The sequence below is a fragment of the Panthera pardus genome, unplaced genomic scaffold (genome assembly GCF_024362965.1).
Source record: "Panthera pardus isolate Hobbes unplaced genomic scaffold, ASM2436296v1 HiC_scaffold_12, whole genome shotgun sequence".
In the NCBI taxonomy this organism is placed as follows: domain Eukaryota; kingdom Metazoa; phylum Chordata; class Mammalia; order Carnivora; family Felidae; genus Panthera; species Panthera pardus.
This window is the reverse complement of record NW_026526677.1, coordinates 53,340,011-53,352,724: the sequence shown is the minus strand read 5'-3', so window position 1 is coordinate 53,352,724 and position 12,714 is coordinate 53,340,011. Positions and strand designations below refer to the sequence as shown.

Sequence of the window (12,714 nt, the reverse complement as noted above, 5' to 3'; positions counted from 1 at the left end):
CCTTAGCTCTCGCCTCTGGAACACGTCGAGTTTGCATTCTCACGAGCTCAGATGTATGGAGAAGACCCATGAGTAGGGTCCTGACACCTGTGGCAGCCAGCTGACCCGGGAGTTCTATCAGGCAGATACCACTCATGTTCCCGTATCTATCTCCCAGATTGCCACAGAGCCCTTGGGTCACGGCTTAAGTAGCAGTGAGCTCCTCCCCCATGTATGGCAACTCCAGCCCCTTTGCCCATTCCTCCTCCTGTGTCAGTGGTGACAGCAGCTGCTTTGTCATTAGCTCCTTATAGCCCTAGTGTGAAAATAAACCCCACAGCCCTACAGCAGGATGCATTCGCTGTTGCTCCCTCCCGTAGAAGGCTCTTGATGCTTCTCTGCACTGATTGTATCTTGAATGGGATGAGAAATAACTGGAGGCTCACTCCATGTTCATAACATAGCTTGGCTAGATATTATCATGTAATAGGGGTAGATTTTATTATGTAATAGGTACATATAATATAATATCTACCTCTGATAAGATACCTACCTCTCATCTTCCTGTTTGTCAGAGCCTCATCTGACCCATGGTCTCTCCAGCTGGGGGCTTACTTCATATGGTCTTTGAACTATTTTCGGTATCTTTACCATTAGCTGGATTATATTTGCAGGGCATGGCTGCCTTATTCTCATCAGGTTTCCTTTATGCATGATGAACGTGGCATGAGTGGACAGTTTTAGTAGATTTAAATTTATCTCCATGCTGCCTTCATAGCTTTCCCCTCCCTTGTGTGGAGCAAAGGGAAACCTTATCGGTTGTCTCATACTGGAGATCGTTCTTTACCATCAAACCTTGGCAGCCATCAGAACCTTAATCATTACTGAGATCTTCCCTTTCTCTGTTTTTTGCCACATACCCCTGTTTGCCTGGAGCTCCTGACAGAACCCCTGAATCTAGACTGTGGCCACAGAGCCATCAGAGAATGAGTGTCATTGTGCTACCACTGTGTGACACCCACCAGCTGCAGTTGTGGTGACTGACCACTGGCAGTAGTTTCCACTTTGGGTCACCATTTCCATCCATGCAACCTGACAAGACGCAAACCTCCAGGTTCATTTAGCTTATCTGGGGGCCAGAGGACAGGAGGCACAGCATGCTGGCATGGCTGCTTTAGGTGAGCCATCAGTGATGGCCCTTACAGTGATACAGGAGGTATTTTATCCCTGGTATCTCAGCTTCTTAAGAAACCAGACTAGGTAGATGTGGGTGAACCTGCCATCCATAATCCTAGTGCTACAAAGGGCTGATTACCTGGTGAAATCCCATGAGTACAGCTTCCAGGGGCCTAAACAAGACCTATTTGGCCCTAAGAGTCACAATCCCCTTGTGAAAAGCGAGTCTTTGCTTACCAGCCGGCATTTAAGGTGTGTATAAAGTCTTCCTAGTCCCAATGCACTTTACACATCAAGCCATTTTTGCTGTTAATATTGTGGCCTTGCAAGACAGCTGACCTTCCGCTTCATTGTAACCTGGTAGGTTTCCCAGAAAAACGAACAAGAAACTACCCGCCAGAAGAGTAAACCAGTGTTACCTTTACCAGAAGAAAGATCCCAAGCCTGATGTTAACCCCTTGTTCCCAACTCCCAACCCTATCCTTTTACCTCATCTTATCTCTCACTCTTACTTGCTGCCCTCCATTTCCTTCATCAACTTGTCCCTCGAGCTATCATCCTCCTTCTCCGAGTTGCTGTGTGGGCATCCCACCTGACCTTCCCAGTTCCACACTGAATCCACCTAATCTGTCACACAGCCTGAGTGCAGAGCTAAATATACTCCTACTCTTCTCTGATGAGAAAACCTTGATAATTTCTCCCTGCTCTTGGAAAAGATTCCCTAAACGTTGTGTAATTTGGGGAGTGTTCTATTTGATGGCCACTGAAGGCTCATGTGATGTCAAAGGCCCAGCAATTTTCTGCACCCCAGCCACACTGACCTTTTAAAACTCATACAAGGTGACATGTTTTCTCTGACCAGATCACTTCCTCTACCCAGTACATTGTGTCCCCTGTCTCATCCCATCTTTCCTTCATTTTCTTCAGCTTTCAATTCAACCCTTCTGTTTTCAAGTTGGAATTCTTGGATAACCCTTTATTTACCCCATTATTTGTTTTCCCAATAGTATGTGCATCTCTCTACTAGTGTTTTCCACATCTTCTTGCACACGCTGTGTATGTGTGTGTGTGTGTATGTGTGTGTGGTCTATTATTTAATTTATGAATGCCAAGTCCATAGTGGTTTAAACCCTCTGTTTTTAAAAATTTTAATTCCAATATGGTTCACATATAGTGTTATATCAGTTTCAGGTGTACAATATAGTGATTCAGCGCTTCATACAACACATTATGCTCATCACAGCAAGTGCCCTCCTTAATCCTCCTTGCCTATTTAACCCATCCCCCACTCACATCCCCTCTGGTAACCATCAGTTTGTTCTCTATAGTTAAGAGTCTGTTTCTTGATTTTTCTCTCTCTCCCTCTCTCTCAGTCTTTCTCTCTCTCTCCCTCTCTCTCTCTCTCTCTCTCTCTCTCCCCCTCTCCCCCCCCCCCCTTGCTCGTTTAGGTTAAACACTCTGTTTAGACTTGTTTTGGTGTTTATGGGTATTAGTCAAGTTGCTGGCATTTAATTCATCATTAATGATAATTAATTCAATAAACTTGCCCAATATTTTGAGACTTCTTTGTCAAGACTAACATTTCATCTGTGTTTCTATTTTTTTTTTCAGGTATTTGACTTATATGATCCTATGAGTATATACCATCTCCCCTACTGTCCCCCTACATACACACCTTTAGGTTCCTGTTAATGGCCCTGGTTTATTTCCTGGCCACGCTGAAATCTCACTGGTTATAAACACTGGACTTCCCAGAACCTCTCAGCTGGTCTGGATCTCTTCATCCCCACACCTTCCATTGTTCTGGGTGTTAATTGGGTCCTTTTGTTTGCCTTTGATGAGCTCTTTGGGATAGGGGACAGACCTCTGTAGGAGGGCTTTGAATACGTTAAGTTGATCCCAACTCTGTATTGAAGATAAATGATCTTTGTAAGTCACTTACCACCTCTGTTCACACGTCTGATGAAGGGTTTGCTTTTGCCGTGTACACAAACATACTGTCATATATTATGTCATGATAAGAGAAATCACTGCAAACTTCTCGTAAGTGATGTCAATGGTTACACTGTAAGTTAGAGCAGGATTTTTTGATAAGAGAACTTGTTGAGAGTTTACTGAAGTGTAAGAGTGAGTCATACCGATGTCAGGGGCAGTATCCATGCTGAGTGAAAGACAGGTATAAAAACCCAAAGGCATATGTGGATGGGTGCTTTTTACAGTGGGGCTGTGTTTTGGAGATGGCAAAGAAAAAGCAAGAGAGATGGTAGGTCACACAAGGGTCTTGGTAGAGGAGGCCTCAGGTCATCTTTTTGCTTAGTAAAATAAAAGGAAAATAATAGTCGTCGCAGATAAAGATGGGATTTGTCATGTCACATGAACCAGGAGTAATGCACTTGAAACAGAAAAGTCCTGTTTACCAGGTCCCCACGCTCCTTTTTTGTTTCTCCACCTTTTCTTTCTTGTCCTTCGATATGATTTTGGCCTGTCCTCGATTTCTGCGCAATTAGTGTAATTTTATTCCTACCTTTCTTATTCTGCCCCCTTTTAACCTTCCCAATCATGCAGGGATCTGTGAGCAAGAAGAGCCACAGAAGTCAGGACAGGGAGCAGCTGCTATGGCTTCTGAACTCCTGAAATGCTTACAGGAGGAAGTGACCTGCCCCATCTGCCTGGACATCCTAACACAGCCCCTGAGCCTAGACTGTGGCCACAGCTTCTGCCAGGCCTGCATCACTGCAAAGACCAAGGAGTCCACGACTAACCAAGGAGGGGAAAGCAGATGCCCTGTGTGCCGAATCAGGTACTGTACTGGGGAGCTGCGGCCTAACTGGCATGTGGCCAACATAGTGGAGAGGCTCAGAGAGGTCAAGGTGAGCCCCGAGGAGGGGCAGAAGATAAATCTCTGTGAGCGCCATGAAGAGAAACTTCTGCTTTTCTGTAAGACGGATGGGAAGGTCATTTGCTGGCTTTGCGAACGGTCTCAGGAGCACCGCGGTCACCACACGGTCCTCGTGGAGGAGATTGCCCAGGACTACCAGGTAAGAGACCAGGATGGAGGAAATACAGGGCAGAAAACGATACTTGATGAGCACTTTGTATTCAACTTGCATTCCCTTGTCACCATAGACCCGAGAGCTGTGCCCAAGCCTGTGATTTTGTCTTTCTATTCTCACCTTCCAAGACCTGAAAGACAGTTTTTTTGTTTGTTTGTTTTTGTTTTTTGCCTAAAGAACATTTTTGGCCGTTCCATTCAATTACAACTTTCTGTAACCCTACCACACAGGTTTAACCAAAAGTAGATACTTTTGTATCTTGCGCTAGATGGGTGGAGATTTCGTGCCCAAGAGAGGCTCTCATCACTCCGTCGAACAGTCGAACAGTAGGGTAGATTGAGATGTAATTTCTTTCCTGGCTGCAGGATTCAGCTTGTTCTTCTGGTACAAAGAGAATCAGTCACTCTTTTGACAAGGGGATGGTGATGTCCATCACCTGAGTCTTAAAGAACACATTCACCACCACCTCCAGTTTTCTTCCAACTCATGGATTCTAATTGCTATTTTCACCGGTTCTGTAAACTCTTGTCTCTTCGGAGATCAGCCTGATTTTTCCCCTCATTTATACCCTATGCTAATGCTGAGGAATCTCATAGCTTGACTATGGTGTGATTCCTGTCTCATAGAAGAAGCTCCAGGAAGCTCTATGGAAGCTGAAGGAAGACCAGCAGGAAACTAGGATGTTGGAAGCTGGTATCGGAGAAGAGAGAACTTCCTGGAAGGTGGGAGATGTTTCCTGAGGGAGTTTGACAAAAATCTAGACAGGACCTTGGGCCTTACTAACAAAGAGCCTCCTTCCTTTTTGTTCCCTGATAGTTTCTATGTCCAAAAGTCATTTGATTGGTCCTCTTCTTTATCCTTTCCCTGATAAGGGTTGGGGCTGAGAAGTGAACCTATTATAAATGAACACAGATGTTTAGAAGGAGGTATTCACATAGAAGATGGCTAGTGAATTCTGTGCTACATTCCTGTTGTGATTTTGAGTCTTTTCTCTTTCTAGGGGAAGACATTTAGCAATGACTCATGGTTCTGTCCGCACCGTTCAGTTTTCAGCCAAGGGTGAAGGGGTGGGGGTCAAGAATAATATGAGGAGACTTGGTTGTCCTAGACAGCTGTGTGAAAGCTAAGCCACTCCCAGGGATCCCATTGGGGCTCAGGGTTAGCCTCAATAATGCAAACTTGAGGCCATTATTTTGGAATGTGATGGAGAAAAGATGATAGGAAAAGTTAGCTTTCCCAAGGATTGCTCCCTGGCTTCTATTTCATTTCCCTGTGAGAACTTTCCAAAGAAAGGAGTTCTCTTTCTGGTTCCTAGTCTCGGCCTGATAGCCCAGGTACCTCTCTCTCTTTCTCATTCCTGAAGAAACAAATGCAAACTGAGAGACAAAGTATCCAGGCACAGTTTAAAAAACTGAAGGACATCCTGGAGTATGAGGAGCTGAGGGAGCTGCAGAATTTGGAAAACGAGGAGAAAGCTGTTCTTGGCAGCCTGGCTGAAGCTGAGGATGAACTGGCCCGGCACAGCCAGCTGTTGACCGACCTCATCTCGGATCTGGAACATCAGCTGCAGGGGTCAACGATGGACATGCTGCAGGTAAGACTCGGGAAGAAGCGCCAGCACCTGAGATTTGAGAAAAATGAAGACCAAGTTTCCTTCTCTCCTGTGTTGCTTTGCTCTTCCTGGTGGTGACTCTAAGGTTCCTTTGGCCCTGCAGAGTACCCCTTTCCTGCATCTCTGTCAGAGCTTATAGGAATAAATAGCAAGGAACAATTGCATATTTATTTATCAAGTGCAGTGCAGAAATCTGACTGTGGAGAGAATTTGCTTCGTATCCAGGGATAGTCTATGGGCCTCTGTTATCTGTGATCTAGTGCTAAGGACTTATCTGGTACCTCTTCCCGATTCAGCTTGGTCACAGACAAATGAACTTCACATCCTGAGACTTGTTCTTCCCTTATAGAATGAACTAAGATTTTTCTTCTCCCTCCTTTTCTAGTTTCTGAAAACAAACAAACAAAAAGTAAGTGGTGAAGGACTAGTATTATTTATTCTTAAAACATTCAATAGAATTCACCCAGTGAAGCCATCTCATTCTGGGCTTTTCTTTTGTAAAAGACTTAAAATAATATTTAAAAATATGTATTAGGTTTATTTACATTTTGTTGAAGTTCTTAAGTCAGTTTTTGTAATATATGTCTTTGTAGGGATCATTCCACTCTAAGTTGCCTGATATATAGACATAAAGGTGGTCGTAATAATCACTTATAATACCTCTAGCTTTTCCAACACTCACAGTAATGTCCCCTCTTTGATTCCTGATTTTGGTGGTGTGCTTTTTTCTTTTTCTTTCTTTCTTTCTTTTTTTTTTTCTTTTTTTTTTTTTTTGGTCAGTTTAGTTGTCTTTGGTCAATTTGTCTTTCTTGATTTTCTTCAAGAATCAACTATTATTTCATTGACTTTAGGGTTTTTTTTAACCTTTCTGTGTCATTTGTGTCTGCTTTTATCTTTATTGTTTCCTTTGTGTATGTATGTGTATGCACGCATGAATGTGAGTATGTGTGTGTTGGGTTTAGTTTGCCATCCTTTTTCTAGTTTCTTAAAGTAGAAACATTCATTACTTATTTGAGACCATCTTTTCTGATAATAGTATTTAATGATATAAATGCATTGCATTTATTTCGTTTAGCATAATACTCTCTAGTTCCATCCATGTTGTTGCAAATGACAAGATTTCATTTTTTTTATGGCTGAGTAATATCCCGTTACATATAGATATCACATCTTTATCCATTCATCAGTCAGTGTACACTTGTGCTGTTACAATAATTTGGCTATTGTAGATAATGCAGCTCTAATGCTACATTAGAGTGCATGTATCCCTTTGAATTTGTATTTTTGTATTCTTTGGGTAAATCCCTAGAAAGTGTGCGTTTAATTTAATAATACTTGATTTCTCACTTTTTCTTCTGCCGCAGATTTCAAATTTAATTTCTTTGCAGTCAGAAAACACATATTTTATTATTTCAGTATTTGAATGTATTGATACTTGTCTCATGGACTAAAATAGTGTATGTCCACAAACTTTTTCTATATGAATTTGAGAAGAACGTATATTCTGCGTTTGTTAGATACAATAGTCTATAGATGTCAGTTAGGTCAAGTTGGTTGATAGTATCATCCATGTCTTCTGTATCTGCAGATTTTCATACAAGTTATTCTGTCAGTTATTGAGAGTGAGCTATTGAAATCTACAACTACTAAATTGTCTATTTTTGTTTAATCCTTTCAGTTTTGCTTTGTGTATTTTGAAGCTCTGCTGTTAGGTACACATACATTTATAATTGTTATATCCTTTCTTGACATACTGAACCTTTTATCATTCTGAAACTTCCCTTTCATTCTCTCATAATATTTATTGTCTTAAAGTCTATTTTGTCTAGTATTAATATAAATACTTGAGCTATCTTGTGATTACTGCTTGCATGGTATATATTTTTCTATCTTTTTACTGTATTTGTGTCTTTGGATCCAAAATATGGATCATGACCTGAGCCAAAGTTGGATGCTCAACCAACTGAGCCACCAAGCACCCGTATAATCATTGCCTTTTAATTGGGATGTTAAAACAATAACATTTAATACAATTTTTGGTGTTGTATTTAAATTTATCATATTGCTATTTTCTTTCCATATGTTGCCTGTAGTTTTCATTGTTCTGGTTTCCCTTGACTAGCTTTGTTTGAGTTAAACAAATATTTTAAGTTTAATTTTAAATTTTCCTATTTCTGTGGGAGTTTTGTTTTGTTTTGTTTCAGTGTTAGTTTTTTTCCCCCATAGTGGTTATTCAAGTGATTACAGCATGCCTCTTACCCTATCATCATCTACCTCAGATTAATACTAATTTTAATACCAATTTTAATTATTGGATACATGATTTAAACAATTTTTTTAACGTTTATTTATTTTTGAGACATAGAGAGACAGAGCACGAACATGGGAGAAGCAGAGAGAGGGAGGCACAGAATCTGAAGCAGGCTCCAGGCTCTGAGCTGTCAGCACAGAGCCCAACACAGGGCTTGAACCCACAAACCACAAGATCATGACCTGAGCCAAAGTCAGACGCTTAACCGACTGAGCCACCCAGGCGCCCCTACAGTGATACTTTTAATATGGGCACCTGATCCAATGCAGGGCAGTGCCATGCAGCCATAAGAGGTTTTTTTTGTTTTAATTGGGAAGAGAAGTTCTTTTTTCTTCTGGAGTTTATATCAGGAGATTCATGTTTCCTTTATGAACTGAGAATAAAGTCAATTAAGAGGGAATAAGTAGAATTTGGAGAAAGACATAGGGTCCTGATGACAGGGTTTGAGCTTCAAAATTAAGCTTTCATTAAAGTTATAACTGCCCCCAGATCCTTTTCTCTACTTAATCTAGTTTTGATTTTTGTCATATACAACACAAAAGCCCTAATACAGAGAGCATTTATTTTTAATGGCCCTTGTAGACCCACCTGTTGGCCTAGTTTTTGGTGACATGAGAGACGTGAAGTCTGAGGTAGAGGACATCAAATATACTGGTAGATATTTGTTCAAACAAATGAAGCAATATCTGTGATGATAAAGAAAATCAGATGGCTAAAACCTTTAAGAAAGTGGACTAAACTGAACTCATACTATGTATGAGTTATGTATGTATGTATTATGAGTATGTATTATGTATGTATGTTAACCAAATGGAATGTTAAATAAAAACTTGGGGCGCCTCAGTGGCTCAGTTGGTTAAGTGTCCAGCTCTTGATTTTAGATCAGGTCATGATCTCAGTTTGTGAGATCGAGCCCCGTGTCAGGCTCTGCACTGACAGCATGGAGCCTCCTTGGGATTCTCTCTCTCCCTCTCTCTGCCTTTCTCCTGTACTCTCTCTCTCTCCCTCTCTCAAAAACATTTAAAAAATTAAAAATAATTAAATAAAAACTTTAAAAAATTAGACAAAGAATGTGGACTGAATTGCTTGGTGGAGACTGAAGTGCGTTGTAAATATTGTAATGTTTAGGACAGTGACTGAATGGATATTGGCAACCTTATGAACAATGGAGTGTAAGGGAGGAGACGGTTTGGTTGGTGAATGGTAAGTTACATATTAGACATCCTAACCTACTTGTTTCTGTGGCCTGTTCACTACTGAAATCATTAACCTGCGTTTAAGAGACAAAACTGAGTAAAAACATAGGGTTGGAAATTAAGTGGACATGGGTGTGTGTTGAACTTAAGGGAGTGGACAAGGTCACTTACAGATAGCGTGTAATGAGAAGAGAGACTTGAAAAATGCCTACCTTCATATATTGCTCGTATCCTCAGCAAAGGCATGGAAACCTCTTGAGGGATATTATTTACTCATCTTTGATTCTCCAAAGACTATCCTGTTGTTTGGCAAATAATAGCAAATCCCCTTACGTTTCTATTGAATAAATGAAAGAGCCATGCATTATTCATATCATCTCATGCACTTGGGGAAAAAATTATGGAACTGTTGTTTTCCTCGTAAATATGTCTCCACTCCAGATACTAGAAGCTTCATGCTTTACTTCCACAAGGCTCAAAGCTGTTTCTACCTTTTAGGAAATCTGACAACCTCACATGAGTCTTCTGGAATGATTAGCCTGGGTCTTATCTTTACTTATTTGCTCTCACATTGGGACCATCTTTATTCCCACCGTAGGGTTGGTGGGGATGTGATGATGCTTTGTAAGTGGGGAGGACCTGTTACCTCTTGACTCATGTTTTCCCTTTTCTCCCTAGGATGTGAATCACCTCATGGAAAGGTATGTGTGGGGGATCAGAGATGGTGAAAGAGGTTTAAAGGCATTAGAGTTCTGTGGTGATCAGTTAGAATAAAACATTTCTCAGGGCCGGACAATTTGGATGTATAGTTTTATGTGAAATTTCTGTTCACAAATTGTGGTTTGAGTGTTCTGTAACTGTTGAGAATAGACCAGGCTCTGTGGTAGAGAATTTGGGTGGTGGGAAGTCACACAGTTTGGGTCAGTAGCAGTATCAAGGCTAAGGCGTGGCAGACCCTTGTGACATGATAGCTTTTATTCACCTTGCATGCCCATATCTAACTCAGGTTCTCATATTTCTTAGGCGCTTGGCTTATCCTGGGAATGTCATATCTTCTTTATCTGCCAAGCACCCAGAGTTGGAGACAGCTCCCTTATATTTAAATTTCTGCCCTTGGAATGGAAGAGACCTTCTATGCAGCTCTTAGATTTCCAAAAACAGACTCGAATCTCAAGAAATATTTTGGCCCTAGTATACACAAGTGATCCATCTTGATCTCATACATTGGAAGCCAGATTGGAAAGGTGGCATCCTTGTGTCTCAATTTTGCACACCTATGTGACAACATCGAGTTTTTTCCTAACACAGGAAATTCAGGCCATCGTTAGTTTGGTGCTCAAGTTCCAAGTGTTTGCAAACTTTCCCAGAAAACCTGAAAGCTCAGATGTTATTCTGAGGGCTTTCCTGCTGGGAAGCAGAGTTTAAGTTTTTTTTAAAGGTACCAAAGTTTTGTTTTGTTATATCCATTATTTCATGTAATTTTGCATGATTTCTAGGATTTAGAGAGGGAGAGGTTCATGATTTAATTTTGGAAACTGTGCCTCTGAGAGGTCAAGACCTTCCTAAGGTCACACAGAAGGCAACTGAGAGAGGGTAGGTGTGAACACTTTTCCCTGACTCTAAGGTCACAAGTTTCCTGTTCTTTCTCAGGGTATTCAGGGTTCAAGCGCTTCAATGGGGTGAAGATAAAAAGTTGTGTGGAGGGACAAAAAGTCAGAAGTGTGGGGTTCAATTTTTGTCATCCCTAGGAGCAGGGTCTTGAGTCTGAAGAAACCAAAAACTTTTCTCAAGGGACAAAGGAACACATTCCGAGCTCTTGATCTGAAAGAGATAATACAAGCCTTTAAAAAAGGTGAGGAGTGTTAGAGCAAGTGGGTGGCTGTGGGAGTCTTGTGATGGCAGGGGCTAAATGGGGAAAAGGGCACAATTTCTGGGTATGGAGAGAGAAGACAAAGGAGACTGGATGTCCTGTGCTGATGATATGGTCATAATTTCATTGGGTGTCTGGTTCATACTCTCCTTCACCAGTTCACTATCTCACCATCATCCCCAGTCTTTCCCCTGATCTTCAGGGGAAAGAGATTTCAGGGCTGCCTCCCTTGCTTATGTTGATTATGGGGTTTTGTTTTGTTTTGTTTTTTGTTTTTTGAGAGCCGACACATGTTTAGCACTAGCAAGGTAAGGAGATATCAGTATCATCACGCCACCTTGTACTTACCATCTTTCAGAATTTTTCATTCCTAGTAGGTCTTATGTTCTGAGACCCATATTTTCCCCTGTAACACATAACGTACATATTGTGCTTCTTCAGTGTTATACTGCTCCCCGAAGACAGATTTTTCATAGTTCCCACTCCAGTTATTCCCAAGATCAGATCCCTCTCACAGGGTCACAAATAAAGCTATGTCATATCCCTCACCCAACCCTGTACTTTTTTTGCAGCTCACGTGATTCCACACTGACCCCAAAATACGACGTATTTTGGCATTTCTACGGGACGAAGACCAATGAGAGATATGTGCTGTTGGAAATCATATAATGCGTGTAACAGCGATTATGGTGTCCCGGGCCCCCTGATTATCAGTTCGGGGAAACATTACTGGGAGTTTGATCTTGGGGGGTATATGATAGAACATGCCCAGAATCCAATATGAAATTTCATGTTAGACGTACTTAAAATTACCAATATGTTTACTCTGGGTATCAACCTAATATGGCTACTGCGTTAAAGGGTTACAGAATCAACTTGAATATAATGCTTTTGAGGAGTCCTCCTTCTCTGACCCCTTCATCTTAATCCTGGCCTTGCCTGTTCCTCCCCATTGTGTTGGAGTTTTCCTAGACTACAAGGCTGGCACCGTCTCCTTTTACAATGTCACAAACTATAGGTTTCTCATCTATAAATTCTCTTCATGTTCCTTTTCTCAGAAAGCTTTTCTGTATTTCAACCCTGGGAAATATACTGACCCCCATGACTCTGTGCTCGCCAAGCTCTTGAACCTTCTTACACCCCTACTTATTTCTTTGTAGTTGCGTTTGCCTTAGGTACACCTAATGCACTGAGTCTGTCTCACCGTGTGTCCCTTGCTGCCTCCCTTTTCTCTACGTGAACACCTTCATTCATTAGCAGGGTGTACAGTTTGCCTTGAAGAATGTTTTTCCCAGTGTGATGTTTGCATTAGGAAAGAATATCTGTTCATAATTTTCCATAGTCCCAACGGAAAAAAAAGGGCTGATGCCTCATAAAGAAAGATCATTATTGACGGAACAACTCTGCCAGATTGTTACAATCCCATTTCCTCTGTCATGACTAAAAAGATGAAGGAAATTTTTTCAACAATTTTGATGTATTATCAAAGACCTAAGTGTAGGAATTATTCACTAAAG

General features: G+C 41.3%; 1 protein-coding gene and 1 long non-coding RNA gene across 4 annotated transcripts in view; one reads left to right on the top strand and one right to left on the bottom strand.

The window, feature by feature from the left end:
- Window positions 1-12,174, top strand: part of TRIM34 (tripartite motif containing 34) — a 38,060-nt gene extending 25,886 nt beyond the window's left edge. For all 3 annotated transcript variants that reach the window (XM_019438034.2, XM_019438033.2, XM_019438037.2), the window contains 6 exons: window positions 3,721-4,193; window positions 4,835-4,930; window positions 5,572-5,802; window positions 10,006-10,028; window positions 11,076-11,179; window positions 11,770-12,174. In XM_019438034.2, the coding sequence (XP_019293579.2) occupies window positions 3,721-4,193; window positions 4,835-4,930; window positions 5,572-5,802; window positions 10,006-10,028; window positions 11,076-11,179; window positions 11,770-11,789 (947 nt within the window). In that variant the 3' untranslated portion in view covers window positions 11,790-12,174. The remainder of the gene's footprint in view (window positions 1-3,720; window positions 4,194-4,834; window positions 4,931-5,571; window positions 5,803-10,005; window positions 10,029-11,075; window positions 11,180-11,769) is intronic.
- On the bottom strand, window positions 5,975-11,606 carry LOC109260050 (uncharacterized). Its single transcript, XR_002076827.2, has 4 exons — window positions 11,546-11,606; window positions 9,540-9,664; window positions 8,720-8,817; window positions 5,975-6,208 (listed from the first exon to the last, which is right to left on the bottom strand). It is a non-coding gene; the product is annotated as an uncharacterized LOC109260050 (long non-coding RNA).
- Window positions 12,175-12,714: the final 540 nt, after the last annotated feature.